Genomic DNA, 24,302 nt, shown 5'->3' on the forward strand with positions numbered 1-24,302 from the left:
AACAGGTCTTGAACACTTCTTCCTTGGGTCTGGTGGTGGTTGTTCAACAAGTTGTGTAGCTCATCCAGTTCCCCTAGTGGGATAGCTTGTATCTTACCCAAGATGGTTTTGAAAGTGAGTGAATGACTTGACTGGTCTTCTTGCTCTTTCTTTCATTTTTTCTCCTCTACTGGCAGGCAGTGGAGAGAAATTATTCATCATGTGCTGGAACTGGTCAGATACAGGTGAGTGTAGAGCTCCTTTCAATTAGTTTTACTTGATTGTTCATATACAATACAAACTATTTTGGAATCAAGTCCCTTCTTTTCTCTCTTACAAGGGAAGAGAGGAAATGACAACAAACAAGGCTGGTGGGTAACTTAGTTATGTAGTTTCTGACAGTTAAAGTTCTTTATTTCACTACAATACTCAATGTAACAGGAATTCCACATCGTCTCAGTTCCTCGTTGGACGAATGGTTTCTTGCTCGCCTACCAATCCGGTGGTCCGAAGTTCGATTCTCAGCTCTGCCAACGCAGAATCAAAGGAATTTGTTTCTGGTGATAGAAATTCATTTCTCGATATAATGTAGTTCGGATCTCACAATAAATTGTAGGTCCCATTGCTAGGTAATTAATTGGTTTCTAGCCACGTTAAAATAACTAATCCTTCGGGCTAGCCCTAAGAGAACTGTCAATCAGCTCAGTGGTCTGATAAAACTAAGATATTGCACCTAACTTTTTCCCACATTGTCTCTCAGCCCAGACGTCTGGCTGGCAAGTAACCTTTTACTTTACAGTTCAGAGGCATACAAGTGCGACTCCTTATGCCCCTCTTTGGCCAGGAAGTGAACCCCCAGGCGAGCTGAACCTCCAGTCGGTTCTAAGGCTTCTCTAGCCTCCCTCCGAGGGTAACTCTCCCTTATGTTACAACCAAAGGTTTTTTCTGTATATGAACAAATGACAAATTTTAAATCACTTTGTATCTTTCATAACTAACAAACTACTGCCAACCCCTCATATTTTACCTGGGCTACAGAAAAATGGCAAATTTTTAATCAATTCGTTTTTCTTATTTTTTTATAACTAACAAACCCGAGGTCTTAACAATAGAATAATTTTCTAGTACCAGCTGGAAACTGGTTAAAACAATCAAAGATTGCAAAGCAAGGAATCTGTGGCATCTGGCAACTCATGCATGTACAAGGTGGAAGCTGGTCACCGACCGGGCTAGGGACCTCGGGACGCATCAGTCTTTCTTTGACCACCTTAGAGAGTATTTCTCACTTTTGAGCTCTCTTTCCCAAGCCAGTTTCTTTGTTGGCCCATGACTTGTTTGTGCTTTGCTCTCAGTGTGTGTGTCCTTTATCATGGATTCCACCAAGATTACCAGACCCCTGTCAACGCATGTGTCCCGGTGTTCCAGGATTTCCATGTTCAAGGTTTTGCAGTAGGTGGCGTTCCAGTTTTTTAACTATCACTGAACTCTTGCCCAGAGTGTTGTTCCTGGCCTGTGTCAGAGTGGAAGGCTTTCTACAAGAAGAGGGAACATTGTAGAGTATCTGCTTGTCCTTCTTTGGAAGGTTTCTTGCCTCCCCAAGTGGACAGTTTGGCGTCCCCTTCCAGAAATTTTCCCTGCTACTTTTGATGCCCTGTCTCCTTTCTTTTCTTCCATTGATTTGTCTTTGGAAGTATCTGTAGTTACATGAATGATTTTGTGTATAACATGGCCCCCCTGTCTCATGGGAGGTAATCTCCCCCCTATGAGAGGTAGGAGGCGACTCTATCTTCCTTTGTTTCAGGTATGGAATTGCACAAGATGGCAGTCTTTTATTAGATATGAAAAAAACAATTTGATTTAAAATTTGTAATTTTTCTTAAGGTGCAGGATTAAATGAACAAATTAATGCATTTATATTAACTGATGCTTTCCTGGTTGTGCCTGTAAGGGTGGATAATGAACAAACACCATAGGAAACAATATGTCCCTGTTGTGGGTCTCTCTCTCTCTCATACTTTATTTTTATTGACATTACTTAATGCCGTACAGTAAGGCAGTTCCCGGCTTATGACAGGTTCCACTTACAACGTTCCGAGGTTACAATGCTTTTCAATTATATTAATCAGAAATTATTTCCATGTTTACGACCATGTTCCAGTGTTACGATGCCAATCTGACAGAAGAAATATGACTAAATCCAAAATAATCAATATTTGAAGTTTTTTTTTTATAAAAATGCAATAAAAATGTAGTTAACATAGTTTTAGTACACCCAAAGCATTAAAAATAAGGGTTTCTTAGGATTTTAGACTATTTTCTGGCTTACGACGCATCTCAAGAACGGAATCCTAAGAAACTAAAAGAGAGCGAAAGAGAGAAGTTTCTGTGTGGGAGATACAGTTTTAGTATTAGTCCAGGAAGAAGGTCCCTCTTTATCATGTACGTTCAAAGGTCCTTTTACAATTTTAGAAAAGGGAAAATCTAAATTATTAAATCGATATGGGCAAGCACAGAGCAAAGTGGCTGCGTGTAAACTTGCTCGAGAAATACAACGAACGCCTCATGCCTGTAGTAACAGTGTCACAGAAAGAAATTAGTTTTTAGAAAAACTCAGAGGTACGTACTTAAGAATTTGGAAGCTTTTGATCAGAGTTTAGAAAAGGAAATCTTCAACCCGGAGGAAGAGGAGTAGAAGGACAAGGAGGGGGAAGGGGGAGAGGTCTGTCACTCTCTCATCCCTCTCACCTCCAGAACTGCACACCATAGGCGAGATGCAACTTGTCCTCTTGAAGGAGCCAGGTAAGCAAACACAACTTGTTGAGCATCCACCACCAGTCCAAGGAAAAAGGAGTTCCACTCAAAGGAAGAAAGATATAAATGAGGTACTAATGAGACCACATCTAGCTTCCAGTCCGCCATATTCTTCAGAGTGTGATGAAAGTACCAAGCTACTTGCACTGTTCACTCTCCGAGAGAGCATACATTGACATAGTCATCTGCAGAGGAGTTCCTCATGACCTGGTAGGACTCGGAGGAAGAGGTGTCATTAGACACTTCTGCATTGGGGGTCAGCATTGGAGAAGAATCGACATTCAATGAAGGATGTCGATCCTCCGTAGGTACAGCAACACACCAATAGGACAAAGTAATGATTGATCTGGATCAACCAATATGTACAAAGTCCAAAATGCAGGAGATTGTGAAGGATTCGCACTCGTTAATAGATGCCGAATGATTGCACATCCGAGATGGAGTCACGACATAACACCCACCTTTTGAAGGGTGGGTGTTATGCAAATCGTCTATCTTCTTTGCCAGTGCTGGAGGGAGACACGATGTGGTCTTGGAAATCAAAACTGTCTGAAGATTCTCGCTAGGTGTGTACACTCTAGATGGGAGTCAAATGCCTTCTAGAGACTGAGGTCCCTGTGATGGCAAAACAAAGAAGTTTCTTATCAATAGCTGAATCTCAACTAAGGAAAAAAAAATATACTTTAGTGAATGACTAAGGCAAATGTGAACCTACATCTTCATGGTTGAATCAGAGAGAAGTGAACTTTCACAATTCTGGTCATAGAAAAAGTCCCATCGATGACACCAACCAGTGAAGACTGCTCTAATCCCTGGCATGTTACAAAGGACTAAATAAATTATTCCCCTATTTTATTGCTGCTCAGCGAGAAAGTCTGTGCTTGCAATGAAGGCAGGAAGTCTTTTAGTCTTGAAAACATAGGGATTCTACTGCATGAAGAACTGCTTCTTGTGGGTTTGTCTGAAAATTCTCACTGATAAATGGGTAGTAAAAGACATGAACCTTATGCGAGAATTCTGAGCCAACCAGAGACCTATGTCTGTGAAACAATACCAAGACAAACAGAATCTCAGAGAGAAAGAACTTTACTCCTTGCTCAACTCGGTAAATTGAGTTGCCTGTTCTTGCATTCCAGCCAGTCTTACCCGAGTGTTTGGAAATCACAGAAAACCAAAATACCGAGAACACCAGAAATTCCAAAGAATTCAATCGTTTAAGCAAGACTCCTGATTCTTTAATAACAGTTATTGGGAATATTCTGGAATGTGTTCACCTTATAGAACTATCAAGTGCACTACAGATACGTACACTTGAGCACCTGCATGTTAACCGAAACGAGAGGGAAAGAAACCTTGTTCGGTAATAATGTCGACCGTGTGGTGCTGTTGGTAAACACCACCACTTCTCAAAATCAAAACCGGAAACTCATGGAAGATCCAAAAGGCTGTCCCGAGTTTCAGGTTAAGAGAAGGTACTATTCATCTCGGTCACATACCAGAAGAACTAATTTATAGGTATGCGCCTATTACTGGGACGGTGCAACTGTTAACACACACATGTCGCGAGGAGAATATACTAGTATACTCATAGGTTCCTGTTAATCGAGTGTCAGCCTAATTCTTCTCTAATGAAGAGAGCCAGGGAGGCAGGGGCCACAAGCAAGAAAAAACCTGGGAAGTTCTGCAACAAGTACTTCAATAAGGAAGGCTTCATAGCCCGATGGAGGGGAGCCTTGATCCATATCACCTTCTTCACCTTCTCCTTCCAACATAACAGGATAAATCCAAATCTTTAGTGTCTTGAGCAGAAGAATGCCCTCTCTTAAGAAGACTTAAGATGTCAGTAACTGACACTGAATCAGTGCTAGCGAAGGGTCCGTAGTAATGGTAGGGCTAGCTGTCGCCAAACATTTGGAATCTAGCACCAAACGCATTGGGGAATATGTTGAGCGTTCCAAGGAAGGTAAAGCCCATCCATGTATGTACTGAACTCTTGGGTGCTGTAGGGCTGTATAACTAGATGCTCGGGCGCTCTACTGGGCACTTGGGAGCTGCTACGAGCTTGGCTTCTCTTAGGCATTTGGGCACCTCTGGGTGCTCGCAAAGAGAGAGAGGAACGTATTGAGCAGACGAACGCCTGGATTTCTGCACAGGATGTTCTGGAGAAAAGCATTCTGGGGAATCCCAGAAACTACACAAAGGTTGCTGCAGTGGCTCTCTAAATCTCTTGCAAGTCACTGGTGGAGAGCGGACCGAGTCTGCCACAGGCCTTGTCAATAGCCGTAATTCATCACTAAAGTGGCACTGGCTCTTCTTCTCAGGGCTGGAAGCCTCGGACCTCAAGCAGCCTACTCACTTCTGTCTGGATGCCTTTATAATGATCATCCTTTGTCACGACCTGGGATGCTGCAACAGGTCTGACTGAGGGGCGACTGCCTGTGGGCAGAACCCACCAACCTCCCTTTGGTCTCTGGTACGACTGCTCCAATGCGTAAGGGAGTGCACCTCCTCCACTGACACTTCACTTACACTTTTTCTCTCCTCTTTGTCCATAAGGACTTGCACTTAATTTGCTAAGTGCGTTGCTGTATCCACTATCAATCCCGTCTTGATGTCGAAATTACATGCAATCTTCAACTCTAGGCTGACAGGGGGTCGGGTTTGAAAGCAAGGGAGCTTGATAAAGGAGCGGGTTGAATAGTCAAAGGACTGGGAACAGGTGACACAGCAGGAGCAAGCATAAAAACAATAGGAATATGATCATCGGAAGACTTGGCAGAACTATCTAGTCTTGCAATCTACTGTCTTAATCTCGGCTCTAGTGACCGCCTCACATTTTCTATCCGTCTAATTTTGTTAAATGAGAACCCACTCTGAACATTCATCACAGGTTCCCCTACATTCTATACATAAATTGTGAATATTGTTAGTCATACTTCTCTTTTTAGTAAGTCTTGTATTGCAGCAAAAGCTAGTAGCACTAGTGTCAGACATACTGAAAATAACAAGTCAACAATCAAATGTCAAAATTTAGGTAAAAGCCCAAAGTTGAGAACAAATGGTCTCGATAAGCGAATCTGACAAAAATACAAAGCCATAGGCTACCAATACGTACTTCACCAAAAGAACTTACAAATGGAAAAGCATAAAAAATCCAAAATCTAAGCTGACCACTCACAACTGAACTTCAGTTCAGAGCTGCCAGAAAACAATTGAACTCCTAGCTGAAGTTGTTCCTCTCTTACCCTGAAAGTGGCCTGGGTCCAGTTCACCTACACCGACACTAGCACTACTACGAATTTCATAACTTTTATGCTGCCGGCAAGTGAAACTGTGAGCAATGCAATTCTTGGTAAGTTACATGTATAAAATGATGTTTTAAAATTCATATGGGCAGATATCAAATAAATGCATAACTTGTTTTCCATAGATGCAAACAATTTTTACTAAATGTGCCATGTTTTCCATCCATTTAGATAGCTCACATTCCTAATCCAGAGACAGTACCAAGGAATGAGAGCTTGTGACAGGTGAAAGAGGACTCTCTATAGCAGAGTGTGCTGCATTTCCCAGCAGCTATTTGGCTCTCAATTTGATGGCACTTAACTGGGCATAAAGGCATCCTGTATGTACAGTGTACAGGCAATATACAATATTTTAGTCTACTAACATTTTTGTTGTTTTCAGAGAATGTTTGCTTTTAACACATTTTACAAATGGAAATATTTTTATGAAGTTTCCTGATTTAATTAATTTTGACAGATATGAAAAAACATTGTTTACAGGTAACAGTTAATCCTGTTTTGAAGACTATTGTAGATACAATATACAGTGTAATTTTACAGATACTGTCATGCTTGCACGAGATGACAAGTCAACTGCCTGTGTGCGTGACATAGTGGCTTCAATTGTGCGAGATGCCTGGGCAAAAGCACAAGACTGGACAGTTGCATGGAAAACTGGAAAGACTCAACTAAAATCAGTTGTTGAATCTCTAATCAACCTTCCAGAAGATGAACAAGTTGAGCCACTTGTTCATGAGTCAGCTCTCCAGTTGCATACTTGCATTACAAAAATGGTATGAATGCCAGTATCATTTGATGAATCCTCCTTTTAATAGTGAAGGATCCAGTGACATCATACAGAATGTATAACTGAATTATCATGATTTCCACTTCAATTTGAAAAATTCTTTTCAAGTAGTACTAGTCTTGTTTTATGATAACATCAAGTTACTTATACCTGTAGTATTATCATTGTAACATTACAGTAACTATATCCTTTTGTTCTTTTCCAGCAAGCTTGTGTAAGCATTTTAAATGAATTGCTAGAAAATCTGATAAAAGTAGAAAAGCTACAAACTGGAAAAAAGTGCAACCAACCTCTCTTCTCCACTCTCACCCTGCATCAAATGGGTATGTTATTTGTTGTTGGTATTTACAAGATGTTCAATTTGTTTATAATTCAAGGAAATAATACTCTTTGGAAATTTATTTAATATTTGTAAGTTGTACAAAAATATATATTTTTAACGTTATTACTCTTACAAACTTTGTGATATTGTATGTAATTGAGCATCTAAAGGAGATAGGTGATGTTACCAGTGGGTGTGTAGTAGAGTTTAAATCAAATGAAAACTTTACTTGATCAGCTGATATGAAACCATGCTGATAAGTACTTGGCATTGCATTAAATTCCATACAATTTGCATCTAATATGTAGTCACAAATGCTGGGTCCTGTGTGTCATAAGTGATGATATATTGTTCAGTGTAGATGTCAGACATAACCCCAAGTTTTTTGTCTTTTAATCCAGATTTTTCATAATGGTGTTTTCCTTTTTCCCAGAAATATTCACTTTGATTTAGATTGTCATCATCTTCCCTGCTCACCCTTAAGAAGCTTTATTTCATTAGGGTATTTTTTATTCTGTAGTCATTCTTCTTGATTTTCTTCAATTAGCATCAAGTCTAGTGTATTGGCATGTATCACCCTATCTGTTCTGATACCATAGTCCCAGAGGATCTTTTGTCATGTCATTTTCTATAACTCCCTCAGGAATAGTCACTGTTTTGTCCTCAAAGGATTTACCCTCCATGGTGTGTGCCAGCGCCCCATGGTGACTAGACTAATATCAAAGAAATATCTTTTAGCCTGGTCTTGTAGCCGGGTATTATGCCATAATGATAAACACTACGACAAGTGATAGAGTATACTGGACTCAAAGACAAGAAGGCGTTTTGTCTTCTCTTCGGCCATCTTATTTTATGATCGGGGTGGTTAAAAGACCAAGAACCAGTACTCTGTTGGTCAATGCAGGATGAACCTTTACCCAAATCCCATGACTTTTCGTCAGGGAAGTGGGCTAGTTTTGAGGACTCGACAGCAACTACCAAAAATAGGTTTTTCCTACGTCAAAACCTGAGGTCAGCACATGATAGGGTAACCGTTGGAATATGAAAGTGTGGGGGCTTTCCTGTGTTAAGGAGTCCAACATCCTTACCTTCTATAAATACTGATATAAGATTACATCACCCTTATAAGGATATCTAGCATTCATATCTCTGAGCAGGAGGAACAGTTGAGGGAGCTGATGCAGCACTTCAGTCTTATCATCATATGAAACATTATAATTTGGAGGCAAGTATAGAGAGCAAATGATATATCTGTTGCCTATATCAGTTTGTACAGCCACTACCTGCAGAGGAGTATGTAGCGTAACATATTTGGGGATATCTCAGCAGACATATATGAGACTTCTACCATGACAACCCATTTGTAGGTTTTATGGACTCCAATAGCTTAATATTCCCTGGGGAAAGGGGTGTTATCATCAAGTTTAAATTATTGTAGACTTATAATTATAGGAGAGTATAATTTTAGTTCTCAGACCATGACAATTCCTGTAAGGTATATTGGAAAAAATAAGATATATTTTCTGGGAGACTTCCCATTAAGATTTTTAATTTTTATAGAACTACTAGAAGCAGCACTGGATAATGGATGTCTTGTTCTTGCTTTTAGTACTATTTGTGGGTGCACACTGGGGAGCATGAGGGATCTCATCATCAACTTTGATTGACTTTAAATATTTGGATATTTTCTGTTGATGATATTCCTCGATTCTTTACCTGGGAAGGTAAGAATTGGGTCTCCCTCCTTTGCGATCATTAAATATGTGCACATCTTGTGCACATAGCAGTTCTGTGTTGGTAAAAGTGCGCCTTAGAACAGATAAAAACATTGCCTTGAGAGATTCCGCAAGTCTTTTGTTAGGGAAGGGGTGTGATTGGATAGTGGGGGCATCAGTAAGGCTTGATTTTTTTTCAAAGGATAGCACATCTACCCAGAGAGTACTAGGTGATAAAGTATCTGATTGTAAATTTTCTTTTGTTGTCACTGTCGTTGCATAAGTTTTGACCTCGGTAATCTTTTTGCATATCCTATACAGATATCACCATACTCATGAATGAGTTACGTTCCGGATGGCCATTCGTATGTTGAATTGTTCTCAACTTGGTTACTATATTCTTCACTCCTATGTAAGTACAGTCTGATGTAAAGTCAATACAGTACTGATGTTTCTTCATCCTAAAACACAGTACGTACACTGTTCATACAGCACTGTATTTTATTGTGGTGGTAATACAATTATTTTTCTTACTTTTGAAACTGGTATCATGGGCTTGAGGTGATGGGTGAGAGGCGGTGTGAATTACAGGGGCAACAGGTCATCAACGACAATGTCTTCTTTGTCAAGGATATCATTGGCATCACTTTCTTCGTCATCTGAGGAAGAAGCACTCAGTGGAGGTGGGGAGGCTCTTGAGGATGAAGAATTGGTCTAAGGAAGTTTGCAATGATTTTCTTTTTTCTTCATCGTACTTAAGATAATAACACTGGATAACATCGTTGATGGTTGTTGCTACTTTTGAGAATCTTTCAGCATTTGAATCCTGATTCCCAAAAATAGTAAAGGTTTCTCTGTAAGAGAAAATCCATTGGCCATCAATTTCGTTTCAAATGCTGGGGTCATTCGCTTTCTTCAGTGCTTGCCTGTAAGTACAATGCATGTAACATTTCTTGAAATTGGCTATTATGCCTTGATCCATTGGTTGAAGGAATGAAGTTGTGTTGGGGGTAAACACAATTTTCACATTTGGATGGAAATCACCAAAGTGCAGTGGGTGCCCAGGGACATTATCCAAGATTAAGAGAATCTTGAAAGAAAACCCATTCTCGTAGCAGTACAGCTTGACTTAGGAACAAAGTGATGGAAAAATCAAGTCTTCAAATATAGCAAGTCACCAAGGCTTTGTTACTGGACATCCAGATTATGGTTAGAGAGCTTTTTGTGATGTTTTTGAGTCCCCGTCGATTTGCAGCGTGGTTTTAGCTTGAAATTGCCAAGGCATTCCCAGCAGTAAGGTTAGCTTATCCCTCGCTGCCTGATATCCTGGCTCGTCTTCTCTTCATGGCTGATGTATGTTTGTTCATACTCAAACAAACCTGAGGTCTTAACAATAGGATAATTTCTAGCGCCCAGCTGGATCCGGTTAAACAACAGATGAAAGCAAGGAATCTTGTGATATCTGGCACGCATGCGTATATTGGGTGAAGGATGGTCAACGACCATTCACCTACAATCACACATCAGTCTTTCTTGGACCACCTGGGCGAGAGTAGTGTTTATCTCTCTTGGCCTTTACCCAGTTCATTGCCCATTTCGCTTGCGTTTCGTGTGTGTGTGTTTGGGAGATATTATGGCTTCTGCTCCTTCTCGGCCTCGTCAACGTGTGTGTGCCCCAGAAATCCAGGTTTTCCGTGTTCTCGTCTTTGGCTTCGGCAGCAGCTGACCCCAGCGCCGTGCAGTAGGTGCCGTTCTAATTTTTGTACTATGAATCCTTGCACGGGATGCCGGGCATGGCCTTAAGAGCAGTGGAAGTCATTTTATGGCAAGAGAAAACATTAGAGGGTTTCGACTCTTCCTTCATGGGAAGGTTTCTCGCCCCTTCTTGATGCTTCGTCTCCTGCACTATCAACCCCATAGTAGACTAGTTCCTGTGTCTCCTCCCTTTTCTTCTTTTGATTCGTCGCTGGAAGTATCGGGAGGCCACCAGGCTGATGTTTGTAATGTTGCCCCTTCTTCTTCGGGAATTATTTTGATTCCCGGGAAAGGGGGAGGCTTTATTTTTTCATCATTCTCATTTCTTCCAGAGTCGGTGATGTCCAAGATGGCGGCGATTGGAAGACACTCGGGCTAGGGGGTACCCCGTCCTGGAGGGTTGCTTGCGTGCCTTTTGGAGGCTCACTACCCCCCTCCTCCTCAGGCTGGCCAGGCTATCCCCCCTTCTCCTGGCCTTGTCTTTGTGGGTAGTCAAGGTCAGCCATCTTGTATTGCTCCGCGAGTGACTATTGCCACTTCTTCGAGTCAGAGGGAAGCTGTGATGTCATGGGATCCACGTTGTGTATTCCTGCGCCAGTGGCGTCTGATTCCCCTTCTTACCGACGGGAGGCCGTGACATCATCACTGCTTGTGACGTCACTCCCGTCAATGACATCACTCCCAGTCATCTCTGAGCACTGCCTCTCTCCGTCATGACGTCATCTCTGCCGCCCCATTCGCTACTTCTTCCTTCCATGTCATTGGAGCCTTCTCTTGCAGATCAGTCTGAGGTTATATGCCAGGCAGTGCTTAAGAGGTTGGACTCGGTTTTGGATGTTAAGTTGGCTGCCTTGTTGGTTGGGAGCATTGGAAGGAAACGCGTTGCTTCATCCTCGCCTCCTGCGAAGAAATCGCTTGCGGAACCAGAGCTATCGTCTCCCTCTTCCCCCTCTGCGCCACGTTGGCGTATCAGGCATTGAAAGGCTAAGGATTCTGCTCTTTCTTCGCCTACGAGGGAGGAACGACGAGGACGTGTTCTCAAGATTGTTGATGTTTCAGAGTGTTAGTGGCTTCATCCTGCGTCGATTCGCGGGCGTGTTGCAACTTCCCTCGTCCGTGCACGTCTTGAGTGTTGCAACCTCCCTCTTCTATGCACATCGCGAGCATATTGCAACCTCCCCTGAGAGTGTAGTGTATCTTCCATTGTGTATTCTGCAGCGGCTGCCTCGTCCTCTGCATCGAATCATGGGCATGTTGCAACTTCCCCCATCCATGCACGTCTCGAGTATGTTGCAACCTCCGCCGTCCAAGCACTTGATGCAAGTGCTACTTCTTCTCCAAGGCCTATTCGTCACCGTAAAGATCTCAAGGCGCCTGTCAATAGGTTGAAGGTGGTGAGCTTGAAGTTGCTGCAGCAGGAGTGTTTAACCTGCCTCTTGCACTGATGGTTCTTAGAGTTTGATTCTCAAGGATTCTTCTTCGATCTCGAGTGTTCAGGATTCCTCTCCAACTCACGTTCGTAAGTCGGCCACACCCATGACCATTCACAGACATGTTAATGAATCATCTGTTGGAGGAGAACGTAGTGATGTTCGTATTGTTATAGTGGGTTCGTCTCGGGAGCCGACGCATGGACCCAGCCCAGACAGGTTAGTTGGTGTTTTGGGCTGTTTGGCTGCTGATCCTTCTCTGTTGCCAGAGCAGGAGGAGGGAGACACGCAAGTTTTTTTTTCTTCCTTTTCAGTTGTTGTTGATCTTAAGCGTGGGTTCAACAATTTGGAGAGTACGTCTCAGGCTCAGTCTTCTTCCCTCCTTCTTGCATGGAAGCCTTAGTGGGAGCTACGCAGGATCCCAATCCTCTCTCCGGCTTCCCTCGGGTTAACGCTTCTGTTTCGGACCAGGACGGTTCGCTTGGCTCTAGAGGCTCTGCCTAGTTACTACTCCCGCCTCTCACGGGGCTAGGAAGTACTATGCTACAAGCTTTATTTTTTTATGTCGCGCTACCTTAACCAAGACGTCGTTCGCCTGAAGCTGGGATTGTCTTTGGAGCAGGTGTAGCCGGTGGCTCCATCCTTGTCTCCGCAGGATGCCTCAGCATTGGAATCTATGGAAGCCTCCATGCTGCTCACAGTTTCCTGACAGGTCCCCAGAAGAGTTGGTGACTGCTTCCTCTCTTGCCAATTTGTTGCAGTCCGGAGGCAAGGTGTTTTCGTATATGGCTCACCTCAGTGTTAGTTTATGGGCTATCCTGCTGCTGATTAGAATGCAATAGGCCAGCGTCGGGCTGACACCAAAGACAGACTGGTGTGCCAGGCCGTGTCTTAAGTCGGAGTCTCATCCTCGGAGACATCTGGCTCCCCCTCCTCCTCCCCCTCTCCAGTAATAGTCAAGAAGACCGTTGCTTGGTAGGCCATCGAGGAATTCGAGTTCGGCAGGGCCTTCCTGTTCGACACCCTTGGTCAGAGGATCAACGTCCCTTTCGTTCTCGTACCTTTAGGCCAAGATGGAGCCCAAGGGGCAGAGGTATGGGGCCCTCGGTAGGTTAGGCACGTCTCCTGGGCTAGGGGGGGTTGCCTAGCGGGCCATTTGGCCAAGTGGCAGAGGTGTGGGCAGAGAAGTGGGTGGTAGATACCCCTCGGGTGGGGTACGTACTGCCATTCAATTTCTCTCCCCCTCTGTCAGACAAGCCACAGCTCACGAAGGCATATCCTCCAGATTCTCTGAAGTTCTTGGCTCTTCGGGAGGAGGTGCAGAAGATGCTGGACAAATTGCGATAGAGGAAGTGGTGCGTCCGTCTCCATTTTACAGTCACATCTTCTTGGTGCTCAAGGCGTTGGGAGGATGGAGACCTGTGATCGACTTATCCACCTTTAATCACTCCATCAGGAAGACACGGTTCAAGATGGAGACCCCGTGTTCGGTGTTGGCAGCCATGAGGAAAGACGACTTCATGCTGTTGATACACTTAAGGGATGCATACTTCCAAATCCCTGTTCATCCGACGTCCAGGAAATTCCTTCGCTTCTCTTTTGGGAACAAGGTCTTTGAGTTCAAAGTCCTATGCTTTGGGCTGACAACAGCCCCTCAAGTGTTCGCAAGGGTATTCTCTCGTGTCAAGTTTGACCCATGCTCAGTTTGTTTGTTTGTTTGTTTGTATGGTGTTTTTACGTTACATGGAGCCAGTGGTTATTCAGCAATGGGACCAACGGCTTTACGTAACTTCCAAACCACGTTGAGAGTGAACTTCTATCACCAGAAATACACAGCTCTCACTCCTCAATGGAATGGCCGAGAATCAAACCTGCAACCACCGAGGTGAGAAGTAAACACCAAACCAACCACGCCACTGATGCGCTATACCCATGCTCAGGGGATCTGTTTGCTGAAGTACCTCGATGGTTACTTGGCCTTGGCAGTTTCCAGGTAAAAGCTGCTGCAGGACAAGGATCTTCTACTTCAGTTCTGTCTGGAACTGGGCATCGTGGTCAACCAAGAAATGTGGAACCCCGTACCCAGTTAAGGGATTCTCTACTTGGGCATGGTCATTGATACAGCGGTGGAAAAAGTTTTCCTGTTGGACCAGAGATTAGAGAAGTTGTGGGTGGGGGCGTGCAACTTCCTGTGGGAACCACATCAGTCAGCTCATCAGTGGCAGGTTCTTCTGGGAGTGTTGTCATCCCAGAAGAGGCTGGTCCCTCATGGGCGTCTTCTTCTTCAGTCTCTGCAATGGAGACGGGGAATTCTGGTCCTCTGGCGGGATACCCACCCCTGTTAATGTTCCCTCTGTCTCTGGAAGAGAGAGAAGACCTTCGTTGGTGGTTGGACAACCAGAATCCTTCAAAGGGTGTCCCTCTGCGTTCTCTTCCACCAGACTTCCTTCTGTTCTCAGACACCTCCCTCGCAGGTTGGGCAGCCTTATGTAGGTGACCTCATCACTTCAGACGTTTGGAGGACAAGCAGCAACATATCAACGTCTTGGAGTTGAAGGCAGCCTTGCTGTGTCTGAAGAAGTTTTGGGAGAAGGTAGAATGTCATTCTGTCGTTCTCATGTCCGACAACACCATGGTGGTAACCTATGTGAACAAACAGGGACGCCTGGTTTCTTGTCAGCTTCACGCCTTGACCGTCGAGGTTCACCAGTGGGTGGTCAGCAGTTCAGTAGAGCTCTCAGCTAGGTATATCCCTGGCAAACTGAATGTAGTTGCAGTCAAACTCAGTCGTCGGGATCAGATCCTAACACTTGAGTGGTCGTTTCATCAAGTGGTAGAAGACAAGCTTTTCCAGGTTTTGGGTAGACCCATGTTGGACACTTTTGCGACTCGCTTCAACAAGCTGGAGATTTTCTGTTCAATGGTCCCAGATCCTTTAGCATTGGCAGAGGACACATTCCAACATCCCTGGGACACCCTCCGTTTTGTTTGATCTGTCAAGTTCTGAACAGGCTAATGAGTTCACAGGGTCTCAGGATGACTTTGGTAGCCCCTCTTTGGCCTCAAGCGAGTGGTTCCCAGATCTGCTGTAGTTATTGTCAGAGGTTCCTAGGGAGATGTTCCCCTTGGCGACATCTCCTGTGTCTGCTCCATGCGGAAGTGTTCCACCAGTCAGTAGAATCTTTCTTTTCTTGGTTGGAGACTTTCAAGTTTCTCCTCCAAGCGAGAGGCTTTTCTCAGAAGGACAGCAGGGCATATGTCCAACAGTCTCAGAGTCGACCTCCACGGTTTCCAAGGCAATAAGCGATCTACTGTGATTGGTGTCGTAACGGGTTTTTTCTCCACTTGCAACCTCTATTCAATGAATAGCGGACTTTTAACCTTCCTCAGAGACGAGAAACGTTTGGCCATTTCTGCCATTAGAGGCTACAGGGCGGCCCCAAGTTTGGTGTTACACCTTAAAGGTATCGACGTCTCCTCTTCCTGGTAACTTTCCTTGCTAGTTAAGGAGTTTGAGCAGTCAAGTTCTCCTAGAGAGCTCAAGCCTCAGACGTGGGATGTTTCCTTGGTTCTCAAGTGCTTCACTAAGGGTCCATATGAGCCCTTGTGTCGCTCATCTGACAGAACTTGACGCTCAAGGCAGTTTTCCTTCTGGCCTTGGCATCTTCCAAGAGGGTAGGAGAGCTCCACGATCTGAGCTATGACGTGAAGTACGCCAGGGGTTGGAGGTCGTTGTCCTGTACACAATTACAAGTTCACTTCGTTTTCCTGTACACAATTACAAGTTCACTTCGTGGGTGGTGATGCTCAAGAGCATTTGTTCTGCCCTGTCTGGGCCCTGCGTTGCTATCTTAAAAGGACTCAGCACCTTGGACCAGGCTGCCGCAGACTTATTGTTAGCCAAGGCCGTACAAGAAAGAGGTGTCTAGGAATACTATCTTTTTGGATACGGGAAGCCATCAGATAGGCATACTTGTCTCTTGATTCCACCACCACGTCTGTGCAGGCTAGAGCGCATGACATTAGGGGTACTGGTCCCTCTCTGGCTTTCAATAAGAACTTGGCTGTACATAGAGGGCTGAGCGCTGGTACTTAGTTACGTCAGTCCACGTTCACCTCTTTCTATCTTAAGGATGTTGCCCACAGATCTGTGGACACGTTTTCCCTGGGTCCTGTGATGGCTGCCCAACAGGTTGTGTACAAATAGTTGCCCCTAACAGGGCACTTTTGTATCTTTCCTAAGATGATTGTGTGTATGAGAGAATGAGGGAGTTGGCTGGTCTCCTTTCTCTTGTACCTTTCCTTCTTCCTTCAGGCGGGTTAAGGAATAGACACGTCATTCGCTGGACTGGTCTGATACAATGAGTAAGGTAGTCATACTGATAGTGTGGTCACTTAGTATGCAATGTCAAACCCTCTATTCAGTAGCATATGCTCCACTCCTAGGCAAGGAGGAGTTGCGAGTATTACAAACCATGGTGTGTTGGTTTGCTATTAGACAGTCAAAGTTTCTCTTTGGTTCCCTATGCAATGATTCTCCCATATATCATTGTACATCACTCAGGGTCTGAGTGGTTAGATATCAATTTATCTAGCTTCTCAACGGGCTGCAGTCCCTCTCCAGAAGTCATTTCTTCTGGAAGCTGGACTGGTGGGTAGGCCCCGAGCCAGTCTAGGATGTCTTGTACCTCTCTCCAAGTATGAGTCTATCCTATTGTTAAGATCAAAGGTTTGTTCACGTATGAACAAATGATAAATTTTCTAAGACAATTTGTATTTTTCATAGCTACAAACCTGAGGTCTTAACATTATACTGCCCACCTCTAGCTGCCCCTCTGTTTGTTAAGACATCCTGAGTTGGGAAAGTCTGATGCGTGATCGTAGGTGAATGGTTGTCGACCACCCTTCACCCGATATACGCATGCTTTCATCTGTTTTTTAACCGGATCCAGATAGGAGCTAGAAATTATCCTATTGTTAAGACCTCAGGTTTGTAGCTATGAAAAATACAAATTGTCATATAAAATTTGTCATTTTTCTGGAATTTTTTTCCAGAAAAGGCTGGTCTCATCTTTATTAAAAATTTGCTGAGGGGTATAACCTTGAGCGTCCTGGGAAAATTTTTGCCTGTTGTTCTGTCAGCACTCGCTGCATCACCACTATTGACGTGATGCAAGTTAGCACATTTATTAAAGCAGTGAACCATCCATTAACTTGGAGTAAATGTTTCATCTTCAACACTTTCGCCAACCTTAGCCTTTAAGTCATCAAAAAGGCTTTTTGCCTTCTCCTGAATCAACATGAGAGTAAGTGGTTTAGACTTTTTGAATCAACATGTGAGTAAGTGGTTTAGACTTTTGTCTCTGGTATTCCATCCAGATACCCAGTTTTTCCATTACTTCTACCAGCCCCTTCTCTTGTTTATAATTGTTGACTGCATAGGCACAGCATTTTTAACATTCCATAATTCTCTCCTTGTTCACACAGGTGGCAAAGGGGAGCTCTCTGAAGACAATTTTAATTTGCGATCTTGTTTGTATCTTTGAAAATTAGGGTGGTGTCTGTACACATTTTCCATCCCTCTGTAACACAAACCCTGATATTACAGATAACTGGAAAAAATTCCTGTATTAAATAATTCATTTAAAATGTATAAAATTATTAACTTAGTCATAAGTTAAACACATATGAGAAACTGCAAGTCATGGTTGTCATTCATAACTGAGAAGTTGGGCTAAAAATTAAAGTTTCCTTTTTGTTCCAAAATTTAAAATTATCTACTTATAAAAATAGACTAATGATGAAGTGAAGAAGTGAAGTAGAAATGGAAAATCAAGGAAAAGCAAGAACTAGAATAGAAGTTCTGGGAAGCAAAGTTAACAGGTTTCTGCTTATGAGAAGACACACTCGCTATGACCATTTTCTGTCTTTGTAGGACAGGGAAATCATGTATGGCAAGTTTTTTTTTTTTTTTTTTTTGTAAAGAGTTGACACACCTGAAGGCAGATGGAAAGTGATAGGTTTGTCTGTATGTTTTTTTTTTATTATATAAATTTAGCCTACAAGAGACCTGCAATTTATGTTTCTTTTTGTTTATTAAATATTTACTTGAAATGCCTATATAAATGTATACTTTCTGATAATCATATTAATTTCTTTCCAGCTTGTGTGTTAGAAAGTGTATGTGAAGACTACAGAAAGGAGACAGAAATAAAGGCAGGATTATGTACAGTACTTCCTCACTCTCATAATGTTGATACCCTCAACACTGCTCTCACACTTTGGACTCATCATGTTCATCTTGTGACACATCAGTTTCCTCTTAAGTCACTGCTGCGAGAAACACAGCAGTTGTAGCTTTAGTATAAATAAATAAGTTTTACTGTGATATCTTTTCATATGTTGCTTCATTGAGCTTCATTTATGTCAGACAGAAAAGTCTACTAGTGCAAAAATCTGTTACACAATGTTCAAATGATATAGTTTTAGTAGACTGTTCTTAACAATTTATTTTTGGTGATATTAATGTAATAAAATTAAAGATTGATCATTAAATATCATGAGATTTTGGGTATCCCACACCTTTAAATATTTTAAGTAACGTTTACAAATACGTACTACAGTTTGATATATACTTATGGAAAGGTTAGCATCTCAGATTTCACTGGCTACTCAAACACCACACTTTAGTATAATCTAAAGTGTCAATCCCCAGTATTCGTTGGTGATGGGGACCAAAAATACCCGTGACTAGCTAAAATCCACAAATACTTGAAACCCCTTCTAAAAACACTTATAACTGCCTATTTTAATTGTTCAAACACCAAAGACACCCTCTAAAATTACTTATAACTGCCTATTTTAATAGTTCAGACACCAAATACGTATACCTTAAACTATTATCATAAAACACTTTACAATCAACAATCATTTCACAGTCATCTGACAGCTTTGCTTTTAAAACTATACAGCTTATAGCTATGTGTGAAAACTAATCAAAGGTTACCCCCACACACACCCCCCCCCCCCCCCCCGCTATATTCAGGCATAGCCATTTTCTCTCAGACAGGTTTAGTTTTATTTTTGGATTTTAATGTTTAAGATACAGTATTCTTATTTCATTAACAACTCACACCCTAGTGAACATTATTACACAAGATTGGTTGTTTACAACCCTTCCAGCTAATATTAGCATGTCACCATGAAGCCTACGTAAAGTGTATAAAAATGATTGTAACACGTATATATATATATGCATATGCTCATTCAATGGCTTCCTGAACTTCCTGGAGTTTGTTTCATAATTTAATGTTAATAATACAGTCATTCATAATGATAAAGTAATTCACATTTCATAAGAGAGAGAGAGAGAGAACAAAAATACAGTGTGATTGCTTACTTCCATCCCTCCACCCATAGTGTGTCCTTATGGAGAAAGGGAGAGAGGGAGGGGGGGGGGGGAGGCTGAACTGAGTTATGTTTACATCATCAAAAACAATTACGAATGTCGGGGTGTTTATATATAGAACATATTATGATGATATCAGAATCAATATTGAAGGATTTTACCTTAACATTTTATTGATAGTTTGCTATTTTTACATTAACATTATTTAATAATTATTATATTATTTTTTATCATGGAAAATTTATTTAGTCACAAAAATGACATGAAAATACAGAAATTAGTGAAACTTATTGCTCTATGAAAAAATCCATAAATAGGCGAATTTTCCACAAATAATTTGGAGATACAGTCAAACCTGTATACAACGTACTCGAGATTTGTGGATTTTTCTATGGACCATATCTACACATTATTCGCAGAAATTCGCCCATTTGCGGGTTTTTCCATCGATAAATATTCAATAATTAGTGTATTTTGATGTTATTTCCATGACTAAATACATTATTATGATACAAAAATGATTTACTAATTTTCAGATATTAATACTGATTAATATGTACGCATTAGTAAGTTTAATAAGATTCAATATTATCAAATAATAAAATAATCATTCTCTCTCTCTTAACCGTCTTGCGCACAGGCCAAAAATATAAGGGTGTAAGGTACACGACTTTTCCCCCAGTCCAAAAAGAACATGCTCATGGAAAAGTTTTTTGGTACGTCCAAACTATAACTGATATAGTACACTTCTGGTTAATGTTATTATGTTGGCAAATGATTGCATTATTTTCTAAAGTAATCAAAACATCTTTACGAGGCTTAGAAATAATAAAAACAATGTGATGAACGTGAAATTTTAAGAAAAATCAGATATTTTTTGGAATCCTAAACAATCAGAACATCTTCACGAGGCTTAGAAATAAAAAAAAATAAAAAAAATGTGATGAATGTGAAATTTTAAAGAAAAATTATGGATATTTTTGGGAAATTATCATGAAAAATATAATAATTAGATCCTGAGAGAGTTAAAGAGATGTATATTTTTTGTATGATGAATAAATTATTTACTAATTTTCAAATATTAATACTATTAATGTAGACAGCAATAATATCAATTCATTAAAGAAAATACTAAAGTGAATTAGTAAGATTTTAGTTTAAAAATTAAAAAATTATGTAAGAATGAAGAAAAATCCATTGCACCCCTCATCTTTCTTTTTTAGATCCAGGTACCAAATTGAGGTCCAGAAGCTGTCAAATATGGCAAGTAAAGTGACAGGAGGGGAAGCATGTAATTTCTCTCTCTCTTTATAGTCCATATATGTATAATATGTTTATTAATATTTCCTAATAATAATATAACTGTAATGAAAAAATTCATAAGTGATAATATTTTAAAGAAATACAATAATCTTTTCATTTCACTTTTAAATAAGGATATCTTTAATGAGATTAAACAATAACAATAAAATTCTATCTCTCTCTCTCTCTCTCGTTTATCAAATACTAATATGAATAATAATAAAAGTAATAGCGATTTCCAGTCTTTTTATTCACTGCTGCAGAAAGGAGAGCAGGGAGTAAGATGGTATGATTCGTATACGTATTGGCAAAGGGGAAGCATTTTCAGAGGGGCTTCTAAATATTTGTGTTTTAACTATTTGTGGGGGGGGGGGGGGGGGGGGGGGGGGAGTTCTGGTACACATTCCCCACAATTATGTGGGGGTACACTGTCATTCCACAGAAAATCCACGAATAGGTGAACTTGCAAATGCTGAACCAAAAAATAAGTTGGGGTCAAGTGTATGTCAATCTATAGTTTTCTTTTAACCCTTAAACGCTGAAGCGGTATTTTAAAATCGTCTCCCGTATGCCTGGCGACGTTCGCGAGTGAGCGCCGAAGCGGAAAAAATGTTTTTTTTCAAAAAATCACAGCACACTTAGTTTTCAACATTAAGAGTTCATTTTTGGCTCTTTTTTTTTGTCATTGCCTGAAGTTTAGTATGCAACCATCAGCAAATGAAAAAAATATCATTATCATAAATAAATATGATATTGTAATGATACAATTAAGTTTGTTCATACTTACCTGGCGATATATATATAGCTGTATTTTTCCGAATCCGACAGAAATTTAAACACTTACGACACACGCAGTGGGAGTCAGGTGGTTAGTTACCCATTCCCGCCGCTGGAGGCGGGTATCAGGAATCATTCCCATTTTCTATTCATAATTTTTTATTTCCACTGTCTCCTGAGGGGAGGTGGGTGGGTACTTGATTATATATATCTGCCAGGTAAGTATGAACAAACTTAATTGTATCATTACATATCATTTTGTTCATGAAACTTACCTGTCAGATATATATATAGCTGAATCCCAACCTTTGGTGGTGGGAGTAGACAGAATAGAAGATTTTAGGAAACATATATATGCAGATAATTGATATCTTGATTCCTTACCTGTTAGCATAGCTGACTTCGTGTTACTGCCGCGTAAGTCTGCTTGTGCTACTAGAGTTGCCAGCGAGGTAGAGACCTATATAGCTGGTGCACTCCAGATGATCTGTCACAGGGGCGAGACCACGACGTGACTAGACCATTGACCATACAAATGAGGGCAACGAAGTAAAAACCAAACCACCTGGCGTAGCCTACCAAAAGTATCCCACATAGACTAAGCTAATGGAAGGGAGATCCGCCGCAGGCGGTCAACCCACAACCATAACACAAGTTAAAAACTCCCCTAACCATTAAAGGATAGGATGAGCGCTACCTCCTGCCCCAAAACAGTGTCTGCAGCGACGTATGGTCCGAGCGAGTAACAATTTTCGTATGTTTGCTTTCACCTCCCGCAGGTAGTGTGAAGCGAACACCGAATTGCTTCGCCAATAAGTGGCGCCCAAAATGTCTTTGATTGCCATATTTTTGTGAAAAGCCACCGAAAGTAGCAATAGCCCTCAACTCGTGGGCTTTCACTTTCAGAAGCTCCATGTCACTTTCACTACACTTTTCATGGGCTTCCTTAACCGTACTCTTAAGAAGAACGCCAGTGCATTCTTCGACATCGGAAGATCTGGTTTTTTCACAGAGCACCACAAGTTCTCCGAAGAACCTCTGCATGCTCTGGTTCTCTGCAAATAAAACTTGAGAGCCCTGACAGGACACGGACTCTCCTCAGCTTCAGGTCCCACTAGCTCCGACAACCCCTTGATCTCGAACGTTCTCGGCCAAGGGTTGGAAGGGTTCTCGTTCTTTGCTAAGAACGTAGGACTTAAGGAACAAACTGCACTATGATCCTTGAACCCAATATGCTTGCTTATGACTTGAATTTCGCTAACCCTCTTCGCCGTCGCCAGAGCGGTTAGGAAAATGGTCTTCTTAGTAAGATTCCTAACGAGGCTAAATGGAGCGTTCAAATTGACTCGACATGAGAAACTTCAGTACCACGTCTAAGTTCCACGATGGTACTTTAGGTTGGAGAACTTTCACAGTCTCAAATGATCTAATGAGATCATGGATGTCTCTATCATTCGCTAAGTCGAGTCCTCTATGTCTGAAGACCACAGAAAGCACGCTTCTGTAGCCTTTAATCGTGGGAACGGCTAGTTTCGCTTCTTTCCTAAGGTGAAGAAGGAAATCTGCTATCTGGCTCACAGAGGTTGAGGTGGAGGAAATGTCCTTACCTTCTGCACCAACTTCTAAAGACAGCCCACTTTGATTGGTAAACTGCGATTGAGGAGGGCCTCCTTGCGGTGGCAATCGCCGTTGCCACAGGTCTTGAAAAACCCCTCGCTCTGGCCAACTTCTTTGATAGTCTGAACGCAGTCAGACTCAGAGCGGGGAGGTTTTTTGTGGTACCTCTCGAAGTGGGGCTGTCTGAGTAGATCTTTCCTTAGGGGCAGAGTCCTCGGAAAGTCTACTAGGAAGGACATCACTCCGTGAACCAGTCGGCCGCTGGCCAGAAGGGGGCGATGAGGGTCATTCTCGCTCCTTCTGATGCAGCGAACTTCCTCATTACTTCCCCGAGGATTTTGAATGGGGGAAAAGCGTAAATGTCTAGTCCCGACCAATTCCACAGTAGGGCGTCTACTGCCACTGCTCCCGGGTCCAGAACTGGGAGCAATACAGCGGAAGTCTCTTCGTTCGGGAAGTTGCGAAAACGTCCACATGAGGACGTCCCCACAGCTTCCATAGCGCCTGGCATACTTCCTGATGAAGGGTCCATTCCGTCGGCAGAAGCTGTCCTTGCCGACTGAGAAGGTCCGCTCGCACGTTTTCCACGCCTGACACAAAACCTTGTCAGAATCGTGAAGTTTTGCGACTTCGCCCAAATCAGATATTCCTCGCGATGACGAACAGAGAATGAGAGTGAGTTTCCCCCCTGTTTTTCCTGAGGTATGCCAAGGCTGTGGTGTTGTCCGAGTTTATCTGAAACCACTTTGCTGGAGACTTCCTCCTCGAAGAACCTTAGAGCGAGGTAAACCGCTGAGAGTTCTTTTAGGTTGATGTGCCAGGACACCTGTTCCCCTCTCCAGGTGCCTGACACTTCTCTCCCTCCCAGTGTTGCTCCCCAACCCGTGGAGGACGCGTCGAGAACAACACTAGTGGTCGGGGTTCCGAAGCTTGAGCGAAAGGTCCTTCCGCAAGCTTCTTTGGATCCAACCACCATTTGAGGTGCTTTTTCACTTCTTCCGTCAAAAACAAGACCTCTTCTAGATCCTGTTTGCGTGACCAATTGCTTGAGAGGAAGAACTGAAGTGGTCGGAGGTGCAACCTTCCCAGAGAAA

General features: G+C 42.2%; 1 protein-coding gene across 1 annotated transcript; it reads left to right on the forward strand.

The window, feature by feature from the left end:
- On the forward strand, positions 1-19,096 carry LOC135212977 (uncharacterized). Its single transcript, XM_064246739.1, has 4 exons — positions 1-6,415; positions 6,636-6,868; positions 7,088-7,205; positions 18,268-19,096. The coding sequence occupies exons 2-4, from the start codon at positions 6,644-6,646 to the stop codon at positions 18,459-18,461; spliced, it is 537 nt and encodes a 178-aa protein (XP_064102809.1). The 5' UTR covers positions 1-6,415; positions 6,636-6,643; the 3' UTR covers positions 18,462-19,096.
- Positions 19,097-24,302: the final 5,206 nt, after the last annotated feature.

This window comes from Macrobrachium nipponense, chromosome 42 (assembly GCF_015104395.2).
Source record: "Macrobrachium nipponense isolate FS-2020 chromosome 42, ASM1510439v2, whole genome shotgun sequence".
NCBI classification, from domain to species: Eukaryota; Metazoa; Arthropoda; class Malacostraca; order Decapoda; family Palaemonidae; genus Macrobrachium; species Macrobrachium nipponense.